A 21,308-nucleotide genomic window follows, 5' to 3' on the forward strand; every position below is an offset into this window, starting at 1 on the left:
TGCCGGGTGTCTGTATTAGAAAACCTACTGTTAGATTAGAAGCAGCGGAGCTTAGCAAGCCAGCTGCAATGATGTACAGTGATAAAAACCGTTTCATATGCGTTTAATCGTGAAGAAATCATGTGCGGTCGCGAAAAAACACGATTAGAAACCGTTTACGTAACCACGTGCGTAGCTGCCATACCGCACCAAAAATCTATGTGGTTTGATCGGACCACGCTTCTCCGTCTTTTGATTTATGTGTTCGTAGAATCTATGGTTTATTTGATACTTCTTTTGTGAACTGAGAGCAAAGCTCAGTGTTTTGTTTTGTGTAAATAACTCCCTTTACAAATTTCATCTTCGTGATTTTCTGTTTAATGGCAGCGTTGGGGAGGATTTTCGTTGTTCTGTTCTCTTTAATAGCACACATGTATGGTTCGGATTGTAGTTTAGTTAGTGCGTATCACAGTGAAAATGCGTAACACTGCGTACAAAATAAGCAAACGGAAACGTAAACAGCACAATATAGCCTCAAGTTTATCAAAAGAAGCGACTTTTTGCGCGCTTGGATTAACGAGATGAAGCCATTTAGATTGGATTTCATTACTGGTACGATTGAGTTGCTTCGCCGGGTGAAACGATGCCTCTAGTGCTTTTGATTCCTGAATTTGTAGGAAATGTTCCGCAATTGAGCTGTCATTTAAAAAAAAGTACGTCTCGAACAATTTCCAGTGGAACAGCTGGCAGAAAGTCAATGTCGAAAATTTTCCCCATTTGAAACGGGTTCCGCTTTTTATTTGTAACTTTGTAGGAACCCTCTGTGAAAGAACAATGAACAGACTCTAAACAGAATTGCATTTCCCTCTCACAGTCATTCTTTGGAGGGAAATCGTTAGAACTCAACACACTATAAGAACTTGAAGGCAGTGTACTTGACGGGTTGTTAAGTCAGGGGAACGTGACAGCTGTTACTGGGATCTCAGTTTTTGGATGCAGGGTTTCTGCACGGATTAGAATTTATTTTTCTCTGTCCCTTACAGTTGGGGTTACTATAGTTGAGTAGTTGCTTATGTGTACTAATTTATATGTATCCCTACTATTTTTGATCACTATTTGCCAACCACTTTCTCTTTTGTACATTGGATTCAATACTTTGACAGGGAGAGACGTATCAGCTAAGTTCTTCCTTCTGACTGCTATCCATGAATACTGCGGTATTTTTTCCAGAAGAAAATCGTGCTTGTTAATGGCACCCTGCGACCAATATGTATTTGCCAGTCATTTGCACTGTTTAGCATTCAACAGACAGTTATCCTCGAACAACGTATTGTCCATTGGTGGTCGCCTGGCGTTGTGTTCGCTCGGTCCGCCCTAGTCAGCATGCAAAACACTCGCTCTCAGTAGTGGATTACCACTGATACTTTAAGCTGAACAGTCGTCTCCGTCACTGCCCCTACCATATCACACCTTGAAATAAAAACTATTCAATATTAACTTTCGCAACAGCTGCTGTTGCTTGTTTTTTCAATCGCTGACTCAGGAGGGTCCAGGGTACCATGGAAATACTGCAATGTTGCGGATTCAGTAAGTTTCTTGCTTTCAAGTATATTTATTTGATACGATGCTTTGATTTCTTTCTTGTTAATTTGCGAAGAAATCTTGTTGATGCTACGTAAATTTCTTCTCCGGTGCATTAGCGTTCTTTTCTTTCCAAGAATTGCAGCCATTTGCAAGGGGTTTCCTGGATTGGATCAGCTTGCCACATTAGCTTCACATCTCTCATGTTGCCAAAGCAGCAGACTAATATCGCTTTTCTTTATTTATGTCTTTGTTTCCGGCTTCTCTTTCCTGATGTTGCCTGGTTTCGAATGTTCGGCTGCGTGCCTTGTCGTATCGATTTCGTCAGCAGGCAATTTTGAGTAGCCTCGAAAAATAGACTGCTAGAAAGGAGTGCTCTTTGATCGGCCTTGTGCCCAACCACTTATAACAGCCTTGCTGCTGTTTTTCTCCGCAAACGTGTTTCAGTAAAGTTGTAAACGCAGCAAATTAATATTGCTTTACGGGACAGTCAAATTAGGCAAATAGTACCTACGAGGAAATGGAGGAGGAGGAAACTCCGTGGAAAAATAGACAGCCAATGGGAGTTTGTTTGTGAAGTTTACGTTTCAGCTTTCCCTTGGGAATGCCTCTCTGAAAACGTTAATGGTGGCCGTACGTACGTTTTGTTGTCTCTTTTTTTTTCTCTGTGGTAGTAAATACAGATTGAGAGCTGGAGGGAAAAAAACAAGGAACGCATACACTTTCATTTTTACTGGTTTATAGCGTCTCTTCCAACTATTCTAGAATATTTATTTACTTTTGTATATAAAATGTAGAAGAAAGGAGGGAGAAGGTAGGAAGAGGGGTTTTGTCTTAATAAAACGAATTTCTTTACTCAATGTAATAATAAATTACGAAAAATTGGTTAGTACATCTTAGTTCATCACCTGTATTTGTCAGGAAACTAACTAAGGGGTGATCACTCATATGTTTCATACAAGAAATTTTTTCCAGTAAATGTTGCAATACAAAAAACTGGTCTGAGCGACGATCTGTACCCTTTTGGTTGCGTTGCACAAATTGCATTATGAGAGAGAAATAGACTTTCTAGTTTCCAGTTCTCATAGAAAACTTTTAGACGACCTTGATTTTAGTGAATTGATTCTGCCAAACCACTTTGTATTGATTCATTTTAGGCTTAGCCGACATTAAAACGTTGGCTGAGCCTGAAAAAATTTATTCGAAGATGTTTATGGTATAAATAATATAATTGTATTCTTGGAACACCTTCAGTTTATTTTTGAAATATTATTATCACATCGCTGTAAAGAATCTATGGGGAGGTATGATGATGGTAAGGAAGAAAATGGAAAAACGGCTCCTTATGTTTTATTAGTTTGCAGCGCGTAATTGGAAATTGGCTGCACACCCGCCATAAGTCGATGCTTATCTTTCTTTAAAAAAGAAGAAAACAAGAGTACATTCAGTGTTTTTGTAACATTTTTCAGCTCTTTTTGTACACTGATCTCACAAATATTTTTTTCTCCATGTCCTCTCCAGTTTCGCTTCGTATTCCATGTCCTCACAAGAAGTCATCTAAGGCAAACAATTTCGCTCTATTTTTTTGAAGTTAATCAAAATAACTGATTCTTTAGTTATACTTTATCCTCACGCAAATATTCAATTCTTTTTTGTTTGTTTTTTTTTCTTGACGTAATTTCTATTAGAAATACTCATTGATGATTGCATTCAGGGGAAAAAGGACGATTTTTGTTACTATCTTCTTCACACTAGAATTTTATCGTTTTTTTTTTCTTTTTCAAGGATGAAATTAGAAAGAGAGAAAAAAGACTTTTAAAATTTAAAATACACGGCTTCCGACGTTTTTGTGGAAGCGAAGATGTTAAGGGCTTCCATTCCCCAGTGCAAATGAGGATTTTAATGCACTCAAAATTTTAATTCTTGATTCATTTCCCGCGCAAAGCACTTGAAATTCTAGCGAAGTTGACTGTACATGCGAAGTAGTCCAGATGAAATCCTAGCGAGAATTCTCATCCTGCAATAGTTGTCTAGTTTTCATCGCAATGCTGCTGAGTTAAAAGTGCTGAGAACGTGAGGTTTTTGTGCGGTAGTGCTGTAAAATTGCTCTTAAAAAAGCTTTGTACCGCAGTGTTCACTGTTTTGAGAGATGTCACGTAGTTGTGTGTCTTGATTAGGAAGCCCATGTTCAGGGTAAACAATCGAGCTGCATGTTATTGCAAAAAAATCAATACTCTGTTACGACTCCAACCACAAATCCGTGAACTTTTGCCTTTTTTTGTTCCCGATGATTTGCTACAGTTACGCAGTTGCTTAAAGGCATTACTCCACGAATCTGAGGTGGTACGGATTTCAGGTGGAGTATTCGTGTACAGGATGGGAGACTATGGAGAAGGGGGTGATTCCGTCCATTTCTTCCTAATTGCCGTAAAAACGGCCCGAAAGATACGGTTTCAGTCGTTCTGGCGCACTATTTTCTACAGGGAGTTCGACTGGAGCGCGCCAGCCTTGTGCGGCGCCGCATCTTCCGGGCCGTTTTTTACGGCAATTAGGAAGAAATGGACGGAATCACCACCCTCTCCGTAGTCTCCCATCCCGTATACGAATACTCCACCTGAAATCTGCACCACCTCAGATTCGTGGGGTGATGCCTTTAAGCAAGTCATTAATCGAAGTGTTATTTGTCGAGAAAATTGATTTACTTCTAAAAAAGCAGAGATCTTAATGTTTGATCGTCAACTTTGTTTTGACATTGTGTATTGCGAATTTAGATCGCTTGAAAAGCTAGAGGATCGTAGATGAGGAGCATAGGAGACAAATTTGTCATCTGCGATAACGAAAGCCATAGTTGCACGTTTAGCCACTTCGCTCGTAGTCGTATTTTATCGCTTTCTTAAAACAAAACCAAACCAAAGTTTGAGATGCGCTTTAAAAATCCTGTAGTCCTTAATCTTGCAACAATAACTTTTTGTTATATAGGTCTTTGGCCATCGATCGCTTTGCTTTTTGATAAACAACCCCAGCGCTTCTGCTAAGTCTCTTGTCAAAGCTGTCTCTTTAAAAAACCATCCATGCAATAAATTTCTGTGTAGTTCGTCTTGCTATTCATCAGGTTTCCAATATGAGAACATTTTCGCTTATTATGTTCAGAATTATTGCATGGTCTTTCATGTTTGGGATCAGCTATTCTTATTGGGACTTTCTTGCACAGTTTTCTTTCCGCTGTTTGAATCTATGTTGTTTTGTATGCTTTTCACGTTTTGTTGAGTTTTATATGCATTATTTTTGACAGTACTTAATACATATTATCATTGGAACACCTCAAGTTTCCGAAATTTAGCTATTTTATGGGGTTGTTTCGAATTGAATAAATGTGAAACGACTGGGTGAAATGTCTTTATCATAATAACATCTATTTAGAATAGTGTAGTAGTTGGAGAGTGATAAATACTGGCATTTACTTCTTCCTAAATATTACTTTTTTTCTGCGATGATTAGAAATTACCATTTCCTTTATCGAAAATAGTTTGTTTCCTGTATTACCATCCGAAAAGAGATGATCCTTATTTAATAATTCTCGCAAATTAATTTTATTTTCACAAAATTTATTGAATAGATGGTTTTTTTCTGGAGAGGCGCAACTTTTTTTGCTTGACTTGAAGGCGAACTTACATGCCATCCCTCTTAATTTAACGTTGTTCAGAAATTCTGCGATACCATATTAAAAACAAACCGCGAACTATAAGCAATACTGTCGATGTTGCATGTTTTTCAACCGGCTGACCGCCATGTGTGTTCGATTGAAACAGGGGAGAGGGAGGAGAGAGTTTATTTGAGGCAAAGAAGGAGCACACGTTGCGATGGAAGAGTCGTGATCACTCGGTTGAAGGCATTTGGACGCCGATTGTGCTGTGATACGCAAAGGTTAACCCTTGGCCAAAGATATGTTTATCTGATCGTGGCTCGCTGCTACTTCATCTACATTCACTGATCTGTATTGACGGATTGACGCCATCAAGACCTAATTTATGTCCTCTCCTCCGATATGTGGGTTAACCACATAATCTATCTGGGTCCTGCTCAAATTCACGTCCATACGTATTTGTTTAATTTCTTTCCTTTTTTTGCATTAGGTTCCATTCTGCAAAGAAAAACGTGCAGAACATTATTCTGTTCGTATCTCTAATCGGTTGTCATTTAATGTATTGTGACTTTATGATATTTGCAAGTTTTCCCATCCTCCACGTTATATGAATTTTTCTTGTAAATACGCTGATTTAGACAGTTCCATGATGTATGTTCGTTTCTGCGTTTCTTCTTCGAATTCTTTCAACAACAAAAAAGAAGAGGAAGAAAAAAGAAATCCTACAGAGAGTACAAAATTCTTAGTCATCGAACGAACAAAACAACCTATTGTCAGACCAGTCCATTATATGTTTCTTCTTCGAGAAATGTTTTTTCTAGCTGCTCACGTCCAGATCCAGTTCTGATCGTTTGTTCATGTTTCTGGGAAGAATAACTAAGTATTCAGAAGGTTCAAAATGTGTATTTCACGCAGTTTTTGTTCGAACCACTCGAGAATCTCGCTGCCGTCGTTCGAGCTGCATCTACCGTAGTCTGCAATAAGCGCTGAGTCACGGGTCATCCTCAAATTAGCAAAGACCGCGAGCAATGCAGAATTATTTCGAAAGCGTGAATCTGCAGCTTAGCGTAGTTCTGCGATGAGTCACGTGCCCTAGGGGGGATGCGTTGAAGTAATTGCTTGCATTGTGAAGAAATGACGAATTATTTGGCACTATATAAGGCGCATCGCTGAAAAAAACGTTCTTCCATACTAGCATCTGCACTATGCATCCTTCTCCTACAAGGGGAAGAGCGACCGTTGGTACAGACACATTGCGCTCTCGTGAACACATTTGACGTCAACTATGAATGCGACAGTTCATGTAACACTGCGTATTTCCTTTCCCCATACTTCATCATCGAGAGTTTCTCAGTTTAATGTAATACATCCAATTTAATTTACAGAATTGCAGCGTGAAAAGCGTGAAAATTCTTGAATGCAATTTGTTCGCATTTTAATGTGGGAGCTTTTTAAAACAATTTTCAACGTGTAGATTGTTGCCTCGCTTTTGTGCGAAGTGGAGCGTGTAATTGCAGGTGCGGAAAATTGGCTTTTTTAAAACGAACTGGGAACTTTTCTGGTGGCAGCGGCAGTTAGCCCGACAACAGCCATTGCTCTAGGGAACTCTCGATGCTGAAGTCTGGGGAAAGGAAACACGTAGTGTTAAATTATGTGTTGTACTGTCGCATTCGTAGTTGACGCCAAATGTGTTCGATCAGAAGAGCGCAATATTTCTGTTCCCAACGCTTGCTCTTTCTCTGTTTGACCATTCGTCCCTTATTCGTTTTCTGGCCTGTAGTAATCGGTTGAACACGGTTTTTTAGCGTTGACTATAACTGAGACTAACTATATATAATAATTAAATAATATATATATATATATATATATATATATATATATATATATATATATATATATATATATATATATATATATATATATATATATATATATATATATACTTACTAAGGAGCTCTATTTTTGAGTTAATGAGTCAAGCTTCGGCTCACTTGTGTGTACTTTGTCCGTGCTACGATGCGCTTTATGGGCATTAAATGTTTCCGGTTTTCGTGACTTTGACTCTTTTGAGTCACCAAAACCTGAAAAACCCGTGACTAACGTTTAAATGTTGCATCGAATTTTTTTTTTGTTTTATAACCAAAACCTTGTGAGCAAACTCTCACATGTCCGTGTTGTGTTGCTCATGTCCACGTTCTACTTCTTTTACAGTGTCGTTGCATGTTCTAAAAGAGTTCGTGTCGTTTAAAAGAATAACAACCATAAATAAAGAAGATACTGAAAATTGTCTAACTTTTTCAATATGAAACTTTAGAATTCTTTCTCAGAATGCAATTCAATGATGCTGTAAGCAGTTTTGTGCATTTTTAAATCGAATTATCGAGGTGTTAGAACTAATCGGACGAATGAATAACATTCGTTGTCGGTGCAGCAAATAATTCGAAATCAGATCTTAACCATTGAGTTGTGTGACCATTCAAAACACAAGTGTCTTGATTTTAACATAGGGTTTGAGTGTTGGAGATATTCGAACTATTCTACGTCTCGAACGTGTGTTAATTCGATTTTCTCGATTACTCGCGCTTTTGTGAATTCAAGTATTCGAGTGTTTTGCTCTCTTAAAGCAGTGATTTTGGAAGTATGAAACGATTACACATAACTCTTAGTAATTTCGGGTCTGCCTAGTCGGGAATTCGACTCATATTACGCTAAACCAAACCTTATATTTTACTACTCTCTACTCTTTGCAAAGACACAGGGGTTAGAATGTTTTGTTTCGTTTGCAATTTCTTTCTACACAATAGGGATTTTATTGCGAGAGAGGCATATTCAACCGATCGGAGATTTATTTTTATTTTATTGCTTTTCTCACAATTGATTCGTCATCCTAACGCGCACGCTTTGCCTTGAGTGGTTTGCAATTTTTAAGTCGCTAACTTTATAAATTACACATTTTTAGACTTGTTCTTTAAACTTCTCTATATTTTGCTCTTTCTGGTGAGAACTTATTGCATCCTAGCCTTGAATTTTTAAGTACCTCGAAACGAAATCTCTTGCGCATCTTTGCATTTAAAGATACAACTTGTAAGTTGTAAAGTGAGTATTTCATGTTAGTTTTAAAAATGTAACTCCTTCGTGCTGTTAAGAATGAAACTGCGTTCCAGTATGATTTGCCAGAAGAAATCACATACAATAAGTAATAAAGAATATAAGTTTATCGAGAATAACCAGGAGAAAACCAACCATATGGCGACGGGAGCCAAAATAGCGTGCGATCTTTCCTTCTGCAACACCATGGGAGAAAGAAAACATACCTCGTGCCATATGTTTCAGCGAACTCTCGATAATCGGTGACCACTAATCGTTTCGACATTTACAGTTTTCGTCGACACGCTGCGGTGACCTGTTGCATTTTGATGCAGTAATGACGACCGAAAGTTTACACAAAATACATTCGCCTGTTATCAAGGTCTTTGAGAATGACGCCTCAATTGTTCGTTACACTAGCGCCAGCCAGATTTGCAACCATTTTGCTGCTTCCAACTCAAAAACACTGAACTTGTCACCGTTTGTTGGTGTATTGCGGAATAAAACGCGCTTATAAAATTATTTCTTGTGGTTTCTGACTTTATTTCTCTTTATTTTCATTTTTTTTCTAAGTTGCTATAGTCTCAAAATTCTTACAAGAAATTTTCTAGAAACGGGTTAATTTTATTAAATAATTTGTTGTGAGTTTAAATAGTACCAGCGGTGGCTTCTTTTAGTCTCATTAGAATTTCTGTTCGATATCTGTGATCAAAGTGAAAATAATAGTGTTTAACGGGTTGGCGATGTTGTTGTTGCATCGTAGCCATCGTTATTTTGCCATCAACACACTGCATTGATCCAGTGTAACGTCGACCATTAAAACTGCACTGAATGACTTTTCTACAATGGAGCGCAGATTTCATAGAAGCCGACGACTAATTACTTGTTCTGCAGCTATTAACCTCCACATGAGAATTTCCTTTTTTTTCGTAATAGGTACATCTCAAAGTAATATAAAATACTCGTATGAAAAAAAAAACATGAAAAATATAAAGAAAGTCTCAAAAAAGTCATTAAAGGTTTATAAAAATCTTTGTTTTCCATCACTTACTTCGACTCTTCGTTCTTTTTGAGTTACTTTCTACGTACATTTGTTTCTTGACGGAACAACACCTTTCAGAAGCATGCTACTGATCTACTAAAAAAAATTCAAGCAGAGTTCTGTGAAGCAAAGATAAAATGCTCGGTGGAACCTTTTTCATACCAACCGTTGTATAGTTGTCATGAAAATTATTTTCTGATCAACACATCTCTTTATCCATCTCTCTTACTCCAAACTGTGATGAAGTTCGAATGAAAAAAGTTTTTTTCTTGTGAAAACTTTTCAAGCTCTGGATGATCCGTTGTGTTTGTGGCTATCACGTGAGGTGTTCTATTTAAAGGCATCACTCCACGAATCTGAGGTGGTGCAGATTTCCGGTGGAGTATTCGTATACGGGGTCGTAGATTATGGGAGGGAGGGTGATTCCGTTCATTTCTTCCTAATTGCCGTAGAAAACGGGCCGGAAGATACGGCTTCGAGTGCTCCAGCGCACTATTTTCTACAAGGAGTTGGACTGGAGCGCGCCAGCCTTGTGCGCGTCTTCCGGGCAGTTTTTTACGGCAATTAGGAAGAAATGGACGGGACCACACCCCTCTCCTTAATCTACTATCTCTTATAAGAATACTCAACCTGAAATCTGTCACATCTTTAATTACATCTATATGCGGACATAGGTATTCAACTACATTGTGTGTCATATGTGTGGTTTTCAGAGGCGAAAAGGTGTTTAAATAGTTCGCAATCCATCTCAGCATTACTGGTCCAAACAAAAGAATCGAGATAATTTTAAAAAATTCAAGCAGTTAGCTTATAGTCTATCCGAATGATCTCGTACATTCACTTCACATAATTAACACAAAACTGAATGATTGTCCGATCATTTGTGTACATCAACCGAATATGAATGAATTGAGAAGTTGGACCTTCGAAAATTTTGCTATCAGATATCTTCTGATGAAAAAAGGTCTTCTTTGTATATACAAGTTGAGTATTCTATGTCTCTGTTGAATCAAGGGCAAGTCTCTGCGACTAAACATGATTTCATTCAGTATGCTCTTTGCACACAGATGACTCTTGGTGTAACGCTGATGACTAGCATCAAATTTTGCGAATTTCATTATATTCCGGTGTAAAGACTGTATCATAGGACTGGGTTTCTCAGATGGTTGATGGTTGATAATTCCTTGAAAAAAGGCTATTGGCGAGCTTCGTTGTAAAAAGAATAATTTACTTGCTGTATACATATGTGTAACGATTTCTTCAAAAATATGTTTTCTGATTCGCTCAAATCTATTCTTTCAGATATATTTTCCTTTGATTTCTCGATCATCTTTCAATGTAGAATGGCGTCTAAGGTTACGGTGTTCCACATTAAGAACCACTTTTCATGCCTTTTTGCCTTTTTGATCTACAAAATTTTGATGGCTTTGAACATCTGGGGTCTAATCTTTATTTTCGTTGCTGTATCCTTTTTTCAATTCTAATTTTTATTATCATACCAGTACCATTTTTTTTTAAATTCAACTAACTGTACATATTTTGTTATCTGCTTCACCACAAAGCTTCTCCACGTCTGCTTCTTTCTCTATCGCCCTGTCTTTTATTGTTTCCTTTCCCTCTTCCTGCCTTTCTCCGTTCCCCTTTCTTTTCTTCTCGTCTCGCCTCCTCTTTTCTCTTCCCTCTCTTTCCCAACAGCTTGGTGCACTCTCGTTTCGTTGTCCTGTTTGCGACCATTCTAATATATAAATATTAGATGAACTTTCTCATGATTCATTCATGTTCGGAAACTGAATAGTCAGATGCTTCACTTTTCGTGTAGATTTGGATTTGTCATTTACTCAGACTTTTCCTGCAAGTAGAATTCGTAGACTACACTAGTTAGTCCACGTATCAGACAGACAACGTGACTCATAAAATCGGTCATTGCCCGTAATGTGTTAGTGTACATTCGTCAAAAAAAGATTGTAATCTCATTGCCATCACCAAAATCTTCTTCAGATCCAGATCGCGCCGTTGATTCTAACGATCAGTACCAGAAGCATAACGTAAGCAACGACCAAACAGCTCCACCACAAAAAATGGGGGACGAAGAGGTTATGCAAAAGGTACCTATCCTGACTTCATTATTCAGTTCGGGGAAAAACTCAAGCAATCTCTCTTCTTTCATGCAGGTCGAGGTGAAAGGGGATGAGTTCAGTGGTCTGATTGGAAATATCGCTGGGAATTTGATCCGTGATAAGGTGAGAAAACTCTGTTATTGGTGGTAAGATTATACACTAGTATTATTCGAAAAAATCCCCCTTCGAGCGCCACTACGACATAAGTTCTGGATTCCAATTAATTCATGAAGTTTTGCCTATTTTTGTAAAAATGAACCATCAAATTTTGCATTTTATTTTTGATCGCATGAGAAATTATGCACCTTCATTTAGGTTGGTGGACCAGGAGGTGACATCCTGGCAGGACTTGCTGGAAATGTTTTAGGCGGCGGAGGCGGTGGTGGTAGGTTTTTTGTTCATTACTTTCTGTTTTTGCTGCCTTGAGCTTACATTCACTTGTCAAAATATTCCTTGTATTTCACCTCAAGTCCTTTGTTGCTCCTGTTCACAATTCCTCTTGAGGCTTGTGCCTCGTGGATAATCTGACTCGATATTTACTTATCACAGCACATTTATAATCTACTTGAAAAGGTCAGGTGACGTTCCTTGGTTGCAATTCTAACGCTTTAGCCTTTTTTAGGTCTTTTATTTGTCTAAATATTAGTAGAAACATTTCATTGAGATCAAGGTTTGTTGTGTGTAGATAGAACGTCTATTTATGTGTCCCTGCATTTTCATATCACTATATCTTCGTTCCTTCACGTTTCTCACTCTCCCAAGATTTTATATTCGTATGTCAAATTGTGTATGCTCTGTCTAGTTGTATGTGCTTCCACATCGAAATCCGAAAATGTAGGAGATGTGAAGATTAACGAAAGCGTGCTCTATTTGTGTTGTACCGTGCTCAGTTCAGTGTCGTGGTTTGTTCAGGTGGCTATAATAATAATTACGGTGGTGGAGATGGCTTTCCCGGTGGTATGTCACCGGAGCCGCCTAAGAAAAAGAAGTCCAAAGGAAGCAAAGCTCTGAGTTTTCTTGGTGGACTAGTTGGTGTGAAGAAAAAGGAAAAGGAAAAAGGTTCGACGTGGACCCCGTAGGTCCAGTGAAACCCCGTTAGTAGCTAAACTGCTTGCTGTTCGTTGCTTTTGTGGTGTTCATGAAACTTTTCGGGGGAAACGGTCATTGACGTGCATAACTTTTAGTTAAACATCATTTTCATTAATAATCTGTGTTCCAGCCCTATCTCATATTTGATTTTTTAGCTGTTACAATATAAAACTGATCCTTAACTATTACGATATTAGCGTTATCGTTATTATTATAGCATTATTATAGTATAGAGAGCGTTTTGCTTTACTTATGCATAGAATAATCGAGTACACTAGACTTTTGTTTTCTTCCTTTTTCCCGCATGTTTTATTCCCGCCTCTGTTTAGAATTAACATCTTACCGAAAAACCCTTCTTTAGAGGTTAGTCCAACTCGAGTTGTTTAGGTCGAGATCCTATGGGCGACATCATCGGTGGCATCTTAGGTGGCGGAGGTACGGAGTTGCTATTGGAGCGAAAAGTTCCTAGAAATAGAAAACGGGACAGCTTTCACATGCTTTCTCGCAAAGTGGGACATCATTGTTTTTTACAGGAAGCCGAGGTGGAGGTGGAGGTGGATATAATGATGGAGGATTCGGCGGCGGTGGTGGTAGGCCGCAAGGAGGAGGCGGCGGCGGGTTCAACCTCAATGACATCGGAGGTGCGACTATTTCATTTTGTTGCTTTCCTAACAGAAGAAAAACAGAAATGATGTTGAGTTTTTAGGCCAACGGCTGCTTAATTTGAGACTGAGCGGAAAAAAGTGGCACTCGTAGAAGTATTTTATCTCTTCCGTATTTTTGCTATCCTTTTGCTTATTGACTTTATCAAATATTCGTTATAATTTTAGCGATGTGTATTATAAAACGATAGTTTTTCTAAAATTTAGACGGCCATGTTCTCGGAGACCTTCTCCAACTGCTGTGTTGAGATGTTGATTTTGTTGGGATTGTTTATTTCGTTCAAATTATTCAGTTTCAGGCATTATCAACTCCATCGGTGGTGGCGGTAAAGGTGGTGACATCGGTGGCATCATCGGAAGTCTGATTGGTGGTGGAGGAGGCCAATATGGCGGTGGAGGTAAATCGAAGAGTGTTGCTACTATCACGGTCAGTCCAGGGTTAATCCGAAGGATTTGTTGATTTCAGGCGGTAACATCAATCCAAACCGTCTAAACGGTGGAATGGTAAACATCATTGGAAATCTTATCGGTGAAGCCGCTCACCGCTTCCTTGGTGTGGATCCTTCGACGGGAAGAATAATCGGTATGCTGTTGCCCAAATTTCTCATCTTTTATGATAAGATCCATAAGTAACATGCATTGCAGGTGCTGTTGCTGGTAACGTCATTATGGGTCTTGGCGGTAAGGATAACTCACTTGGCAATATCGGAAAAGTCATCCTTGACAACATTATTTCCGGGAAATTCAGAAGAGATGTGTGTTTTTTGCCCGATGATTTATTTTACAAGTAGACAGACACCAATATTCTTATAGGTGGATCCATTCGTGCGTCCCGAACCTCGTCCCAGTCCAGGAGGTGGCGGTGGACCAAGCCCAATTCGCCCGGTTCCAGCTCATGAGCCTTTGGACTTTTATGAGCAAAGAGACAAGTGTCTGGCGGTGAGGAATACTGCCTCCATGTTAGAATGTCATAAGTTCGAATTCACAGTAATTCTTCCTCTTTCTCAGGAAAAACGTCTCTTCGAAGATCCACATTTCCCTGCACAGGACAGCTCGTTGTTCTTCAGCAGGAGCCCACCAAAGAGAATTGAATGGCTTAGACCGGGCGTAAGTTGTTATTATTATTTCCGTAACAATAGCTTCCAGCTGAACAGACTCCGTGTTCACTACAGTTTCATAAGGTTACTGGATAAAAAGGTTTTAAAAATAAGGCAAAGATCGGTTGCGAATGACTTTCCTTTAATTCGGATTATCCTAGAAACCATGGAGATTTTTTAAATTAAAATTGACAGCATAGAATTGGTAGGAATAGGCCACTTTGTGGGACAGGTTTCATGAGAATTCAACTCATTTATTTTTTTAAGGAGATTGTTCGTGAACCGCAACTTATCACAGAAGGACATTCTCGTTTCGATGTAATTCAGGTAAGACCTGGTTTAACTGTGGCATTAAAAAAAAACTTTTTATATGATATGTAAACACGCGGCGGTGTAGCGCAGTCGGTAAAAAGTTGCGCTGTGACTGCGCGATCGATGGGAAGCTCTAATTTGCCACAGTGGAAACCAAGCTTTTCATCTCTTTGATAAATTGACAGCATATTTGTCTGAGAGGATAAAAACACTAACTTGACACATCGGCTAGCCAGCAATTTATTGCAAGACTGCACGCGCGTTCATAAACCTCAAATGAAGTCGAACGCGTAGGCGCGTCCCTGTAAATATTGATTAACGCTGGACACTTTATCCTTTATCCCTTCATCTAAATACCAGAAGAATTGAAAAGTGGTTCAGGAGAGACATTGGGTGTCTTCTGTCTTGCTTTTGTGTTCTTGCTAAGAAGGTATATTCAAGCACTTTGTTCGAAAAACCGTCACAACAGTCTGACAGTTACAAAGTGTTGTAGAATCTTTGGAGAAGGTGTCAACGAAGAAGATTTTCGAGTGAAAATGTTAATATGTTTTATATTGTGCTTCTTTCGCTTCTTCAGCATTCTTCAACCTACTTGTTTTCTTTTGGCTAGATTTTCTTTAACGACAAAAATTCAAAGCCATAAAAGTTAAGCAAAGACGCAAAACGCTATGTTTTTAACGTGATTGTACGAAATTCGGTGAAACTGTCTCCGAACCTACAGTTGGTGGATTCTGTGGATGCACTTTGTAGCCTACTTAAGAAATTTCGAAAGAAGAATGTAAAGATTCGATGAAGATCTTTTTTGTTACTTTATCACACAAATGCAGTCTCCATACAGAGTTCCCACAAAGTTATTAGAATACTGGAAAATGCATGTTATTTTCTCCAGAGGCAACGTGAGTATCTTCAAAGAACCCTCAGACCCTTCCCGAATTTTGACACTGCCACCGTATCACATATTACTTTCTCAGAGTATTCGGCGACATTATTTACTTGCGCATGAACCAAGCAAAGGTCATAAAATCCATGCACGGAAGTTCACAGGTTACTGAAAATTCGCGACTGTATGCTAACATATCTAAATAAAGGTTCTTTGATTCAAAACAGATTTACTAATTACGTTATTGTTGTATTTATATTCTTATTGTTTGTTGCTTACTATTTTTTGAAAAAAGAAGAGCTAGAAACTTTGTGTTTGATTTTGTGGATACCAATGTAACATTCAGGGTGAATTGGGTGACTGTTGGCTGCTAGCTGCTGCTGCCAACCTCACATTGAAAGACGAACTGTTTTACCGTGTCGTTCCTCCAGATCAGTCTTTCACTGAAAATTACGCCGGTTGGTTTCCATCCTCTTATTCCCAAATTTTAATGGAAACATTAACACATTTGCAAAGATAACGCTTATAGAAGAGTTAGCATGTGGTATGTTTGTGTTTTGCTATGCTCATTTCTACCCAGGTATCTTCCACTTCCAATTCTGGCAGTATGGAAAATGGGTAGATGTTGTGATCGATGATCGTCTACCAACGTCGAATGGGGAATTGCTCTACATGCATTCGAAAAGCCATAACGAATTTTGGAGTGCACTTCTGGAGAAGGCTTACGCAAAGTACGTCCTAAGTAAGCTCATTAACTGTCCGAACAAGTTGTTTTGAACTATTGCAGGTTGTACGGATCCTACGAGTCCTTAAAAGGAGGTACCACCTCGGAAGCTTTAGAAGATATGACTGGAGGACTGACAGAGTTTTTCGATTTACGTCAACCTCCAAAAAATCTCATGCAAATGATGATGAGAGGGTGAGATACTTTCAAAATTAGGAGTCGGAAAACCTTTATTTGTCTGAAGAGACAACTTATTACATCAAAGTCTTTTAGTCGACACCTCTCATTCCCCTTTTTTCACTGGAATTTTTGGAAACTACGTTCGAACTTTATCAACTAGGAACAAAATGTCATGATTTTTTTTTTAATTTCTGGTAAAATGCTGTACAGAAAACACCACTGTTGACAAAATGGAAGAAACGAGAGACTGTTTTCTGTTTCGTTTCGAGTGCAAAATTTTTTTTCTAGATTTGAGATGGGTTCACTTTTCGGCTGTTCTATCGAAGCTGATCCACGTGTTTGGGAAGCAAAAATGTCGAATGGTCTAGTAAAGGTTTCTTTTTTCTGGAAAAGTCATTTTTTTAGTATGAGAAATACTGTACTTAAATAGTGTATATGTTCGTAGGGTCATGCCTACTCCATCACTGGAATGCGAATCGTGAACGGTCCGAATGGACAAGAATGTCTTCTTCGAATTCGAAATCCATGGGGAAATGAGCAGGTATTAATCTTTATCTCCAGCAGTTTTTCTAGAACTTTTTCCTTTCTCGCTGATCTTATTTTTGTTTGAAATCGCTTCTAGAACCACTGGAGGTCCGAAATTTGATTCCGTTTCACGCATTTCAATTTCATTTTGTTTCAAAACTGAAAAATATCTTTGTTATATAGATAAACAGGACAAGAAATTCGTCTATCATCTGGGACAAGATCATTGATTACATCACTGACTGGGAGTAAAAATACATCGAAAACCTATTTCGTTTCAACTGGCGAAGAGACATCATGTTTCATTTATCTCGTAGTTGTTCAGCTGTTGTTTTGTTAAGGAATGGAACGGCCCATGGTCCGACAATTCCCGAGAATGGCGTAGTGTTCCAGACAATGTGAAGGAAGAGATGGGTCTGCGTTTCGATCATGACGGAGAATTTTGGTGAGACACTCTTGTAGAAGAAGCGTCTAAACTAATATTTTATCCACAAATACTCAGATGAGGTTGAGGAGGAGACTGGTCGTGAGCCTAACCATCGGATATTTCAGCTGCATTATTAGTATATACTATATGTTAGGGGCGGGTGTTGTGTAGCAGTTAGAGGTTCCGCTTCCTGCACAATCGATCGGAGGTTCGAATCCGCCCTAGTGCTCACCAAGCCTTTCATCCCTCCGGGGTCGATAAATTGGTACCAGACTTGTCTGAGAGGGTAAAAACACTGACTTGACACATCGGCTAGCCACCATCGGCTAGCCACCGCTAGTCATTGTATAGGCCAGTTACACCTTCGTAAACCTCAAACGATTCTGAATTGAAGTGAACGTGGGGGCGCATCCCAAGCGGATCGATTAACGCCAGAAACTTTATCCTTTATCCTTTTATTATATGTTAGTGGTATAAATCAATATATTCTGTACCATCAAAAGTGTATGGCACTTTTTTCAGGATGAGTTTCGAGGATTACATGAGAAACTTCGAGAAAATGGAAATTTGCAACCTTGGCCCTGATGTTATGGACGAGGTTTATCAGGTTTGAGCAAATACTGGTTAATTGCTATATTTCCAGGAGTTCATCGTTTTGCTTCTGAATTCTTTTTCTAAAAGATGTTATATTCGTGAAATTATCTCTAGATGACTGGAGTTCGCGCCCCAGGAACTGTTTGGGCGGCAAACACCCATGATGGAGCATGGATTGCTAACCAAACCGCAGGAGGGTGCAGAAATTACATCAGTAAGTTGCAGGAAATTTGCCTTGCTGCTGTGGTATGACTTCACAACTCATGACGTCACTGAGGTTTTTGACAATCCATCCTCGATAAGTGTTGTTTTTTTAGACACCTTCGCTAACAACCCACAGTATCGTGTACAACTTACGGACTCCGATCCGGACGACGATGACGAGTTGTGCACAGTGATTTTTGCTGTAATGCAGAAGTATCGAAGAAATCTCAAGGCAGAAGGCTTAGATAATGTGCCCATCGGTTTCGCCGTTTATGACGTCAGTCACTCAATTTAACTTTAAAATTACCTTTTTCTCGGTTTTGATAATTTACTAGCCCTTGGTTTCTAACGATTTCCACTGGGGTTTCTCTCGCTACTCTTCTTACTATTACCCAGAATTTTTGGATAACACTGACAATTCAAGTACCGGTCGTGCTTCCGTGCTGAGCGCTTTAAATCTTCCAGTTGAAATCAGTTCAAATCTCTTGAGACTCTTCAACACATCTTTCTACGTCTTCGTTATCCCCCACTTCCTACTAACTTTTAGAATCCAAAAAAAGGTTTGAAATACTTGGTTCCTTAATTTTGGTTTCTTGTTTAAGTTGGTTCTTGCCTAGGTTCAGTTACTATTGGGATAAAACTGGATCCTCTTATCCTAAGGATCCTAGTTGCTACTACGACTCCAGTGGAATTTGACTGGGGGTATATGGGGAATCTTGAGCTGAGCATAGCATATCAATTATATTTGACTATTGACATAACAGTAAAAAATGTTACAGCCTATGATCATCAGTTTAAAGGTCCTATCCCAGTGTGACAGTCTTTAAACTACCGAACTTCATCCATCAAAAAATTGGTTACCTTATTTACCTTACCGCTGTGCTTGGTATTTTAAGACTGAACGATATGCTATAAAATACAGATGTGTAAGACAAATATTTTTAATTTCTTCAAGCCTGAATAAGTTGACCATCTTTCTGTTCTCAATTAGTTTGGTTTATGTTCAGAAACGAGTATACCTTTTATTTTTTTTATATTCAACCTGTATAATTGAAGTTTTATCTTCGATTTTAATTCTATTGAATTTGCAGGTGAATGTGAGTCTTTGGTGAATGGTAAACTTGTTGTGCTTTGCGGTATTTATCTGCTGCACAGTTGCTTTATTTAGTTTCCTAGCAACTTTGTGTGTATTCAAGTTTTGTTCAGCTAACTTAGTGTTAAGTAGTGTCCTCCAATAGATGCACCCTTAGGGCGTTTCTAGTGTGTGCTGTCTCACTCTAATCATCACTATTGTTGTTTGTTACATTGCTGACCGAGTGAGTGTTCTCTATACCCTTTTTTTAGGCTGGCAGCATCCACGGACGTTTGTCAAAGCAGTTCTTCCAGGCCAACAAATCATCGATGAGGAGCGCTGCTTTCATTAATTTGAGAGAGGTTAGCGTTTAGAACGAAATGTTTGAAATTGAAGCAGTTCAACGAAACTGCGAAGAGGGACTTCAAAGAGTATATCTAGTACGTCAAAGAGTAGTCTAGTACGTGAAATCATAATCTAGTGGTGTTGAATAACCTGGAACCAAAATGCACGCCCAAGTCGGAGCTCAACGTGTTCAACCTTCAACCGCAACGCATCCGCGGCGAATAGGCGAAACCGAAGCTCTGCAGAGCCTATTGGCGCAGCCCAACTGTACTATATAGTGATGAGCATGCCATACAGTGTAGTGCACCAAACGTGTCCAACCGAACTGACGTACAGCGCACGCGTCGGCATCGGCAGTACAGTGCTTCTGGTGAAGAGCACTTCACCAACGAATTTCACATCCTATGATTCCGTTTGGATTTTCGCGAAATGGAGGAAATTAACGAAATTTAGGTTCCGGTAACAAATAAAATGTGATCAAATTCAGATGACTGGTCGATTCCGTGTCCCGCCTGGCAATTATGTCGTCGTTCCTTCGACCTTCGAACCCAATGAGGAAGCAGAATTCATGTTGAGAGTGTACACAAATGGATTTATTGAATCAGAGTGAGTTTAAGTTGTTGAGATGTGTTTCATGTGAATATTTGTGATCTGTAAGTTCTCGCTTGTAATTTTCAGAGAACTATAACTCGCCGATCGGTTATCCGTCAGTTATTTACTTCGCGATCTTTTCTAGTGCTTTTGTGCTCGCCTTTTCTAATTGTTTGAAGCTGTCTCTCCTTAATTTTGTTGGAAAAGTCTTTGTATAAACATGTAATCTCTTTAAATACAATAAATCTCTTTTAATACAACGCTAAATAGATTAACTGTCGAAACAACCGGATTTCCAGTAATCTCTTTGCGGTAAATTTTCAGACCAGTTTTCCGACATCTGGGAAATTTCAACAATTGATCCTACACATTCCTGACAAAACCCAAACAAATAGTCAGGACACTTCAGAATAAATTTCAATTTTAATCTAATTGCCGCTCTTCTTCCGCGTCAGTTTCCCACATTTAGTTGTTTCGATGGATTTTCCATTCCTAATGCTACACACCTAAAAACCTATTTCTGGTCGATTAACGTCAGTATTTTACCCCTCTATTTCCCAAGGCAGACAACTGAAGGATGAGAATTTCCGATGAGTAGCATGACGTAGCGTAAGTCACGCAATGATGACAAATTCGTGTCATGCAATATGATTAGTATGCACCTGTGAAGATTTAGGATTTCCAGGAATGGCATTTGAAGGAGTACAAAACATCACCGATGATTAGTATATCGCTGATAAGTGACTCTTGGATTGATGACACCTTGCTTGCTATCTGCACATCTCCAATGAAGTTATCAAGAATTCAGTTGAAAAAGAGCGTTCAGGGAAGTTTTCAATGTCGGAGGAATGACAGCGAAACAGCGAACACTCTCTACAAATCTAGGAATCAGAGGTTTTAGGAACACCACGGCCCCTGCTTCTCCAACGATTAAACTACTTACATCTACAGGGTTTTATTAATCTATTAAGCGAAACGGCTTGACAAAATAACCTCTTACACAGCTACGATTAATAGCAGCAATTCTATAGGGTTTTAATCGATTAGATGCTGTGAGTATAAGGAGCTTCCTCGTTCGGTAAACTGAAACCTCCGTCTTCTGGATTTGTGAGGCTTGTTTTGTGTTTCCGCTGTGACACAAACTACACCCTGAGTAT

At 38.9% G+C, this 21,308-nt stretch overlaps 1 protein-coding gene across 2 annotated transcripts; it reads left to right on the forward strand.

Annotated features, from left to right (window-relative positions):
* Positions 1-1,538: 1,538 nt before the first annotated feature.
* On the forward strand, positions 1,539-20,248 carry RB195_009537 (uncharacterized protein; the record flags this gene model as incomplete). Of its 2 annotated transcripts, none has more annotated exons than XM_064190124.1 (24): positions 1,539-1,566; positions 11,331-11,437; positions 11,504-11,572; positions 11,765-11,834; positions 12,926-12,973; positions 13,072-13,179; positions 13,500-13,598; positions 13,667-13,783; positions 13,846-13,955; positions 14,014-14,139; positions 14,209-14,307; positions 14,565-14,624; positions 15,836-15,947; positions 16,070-16,220; positions 16,277-16,408; positions 16,682-16,766; positions 16,839-16,934; positions 17,260-17,363; positions 17,868-17,952; positions 18,054-18,153; positions 18,257-18,420; positions 19,488-19,577; positions 20,048-20,166; positions 20,239-20,248. In XM_064190124.1, 24 exons carry the CDS (start codon positions 1,539-1,541, stop codon positions 20,246-20,248), a joined length of 2,289 nt encoding a protein of 762 aa, XP_064047706.1. The 2 variants fall into 2 exon arrangements, with proteins under 2 accessions (XP_064047706.1, XP_064047707.1); XM_064190123.1 differs by lacking the exon at positions 1,539-1,566 and adding an exon at positions 11,265-11,268.
* Positions 20,249-21,308: the final 1,060 nt, after the last annotated feature.

The sequence above is a fragment of the Necator americanus genome, chromosome III (assembly GCF_031761385.1).
Source record: "Necator americanus strain Aroian chromosome III, whole genome shotgun sequence".
Taxonomy (NCBI): Eukaryota; Metazoa; Nematoda; class Chromadorea; order Rhabditida; family Ancylostomatidae; genus Necator; species Necator americanus.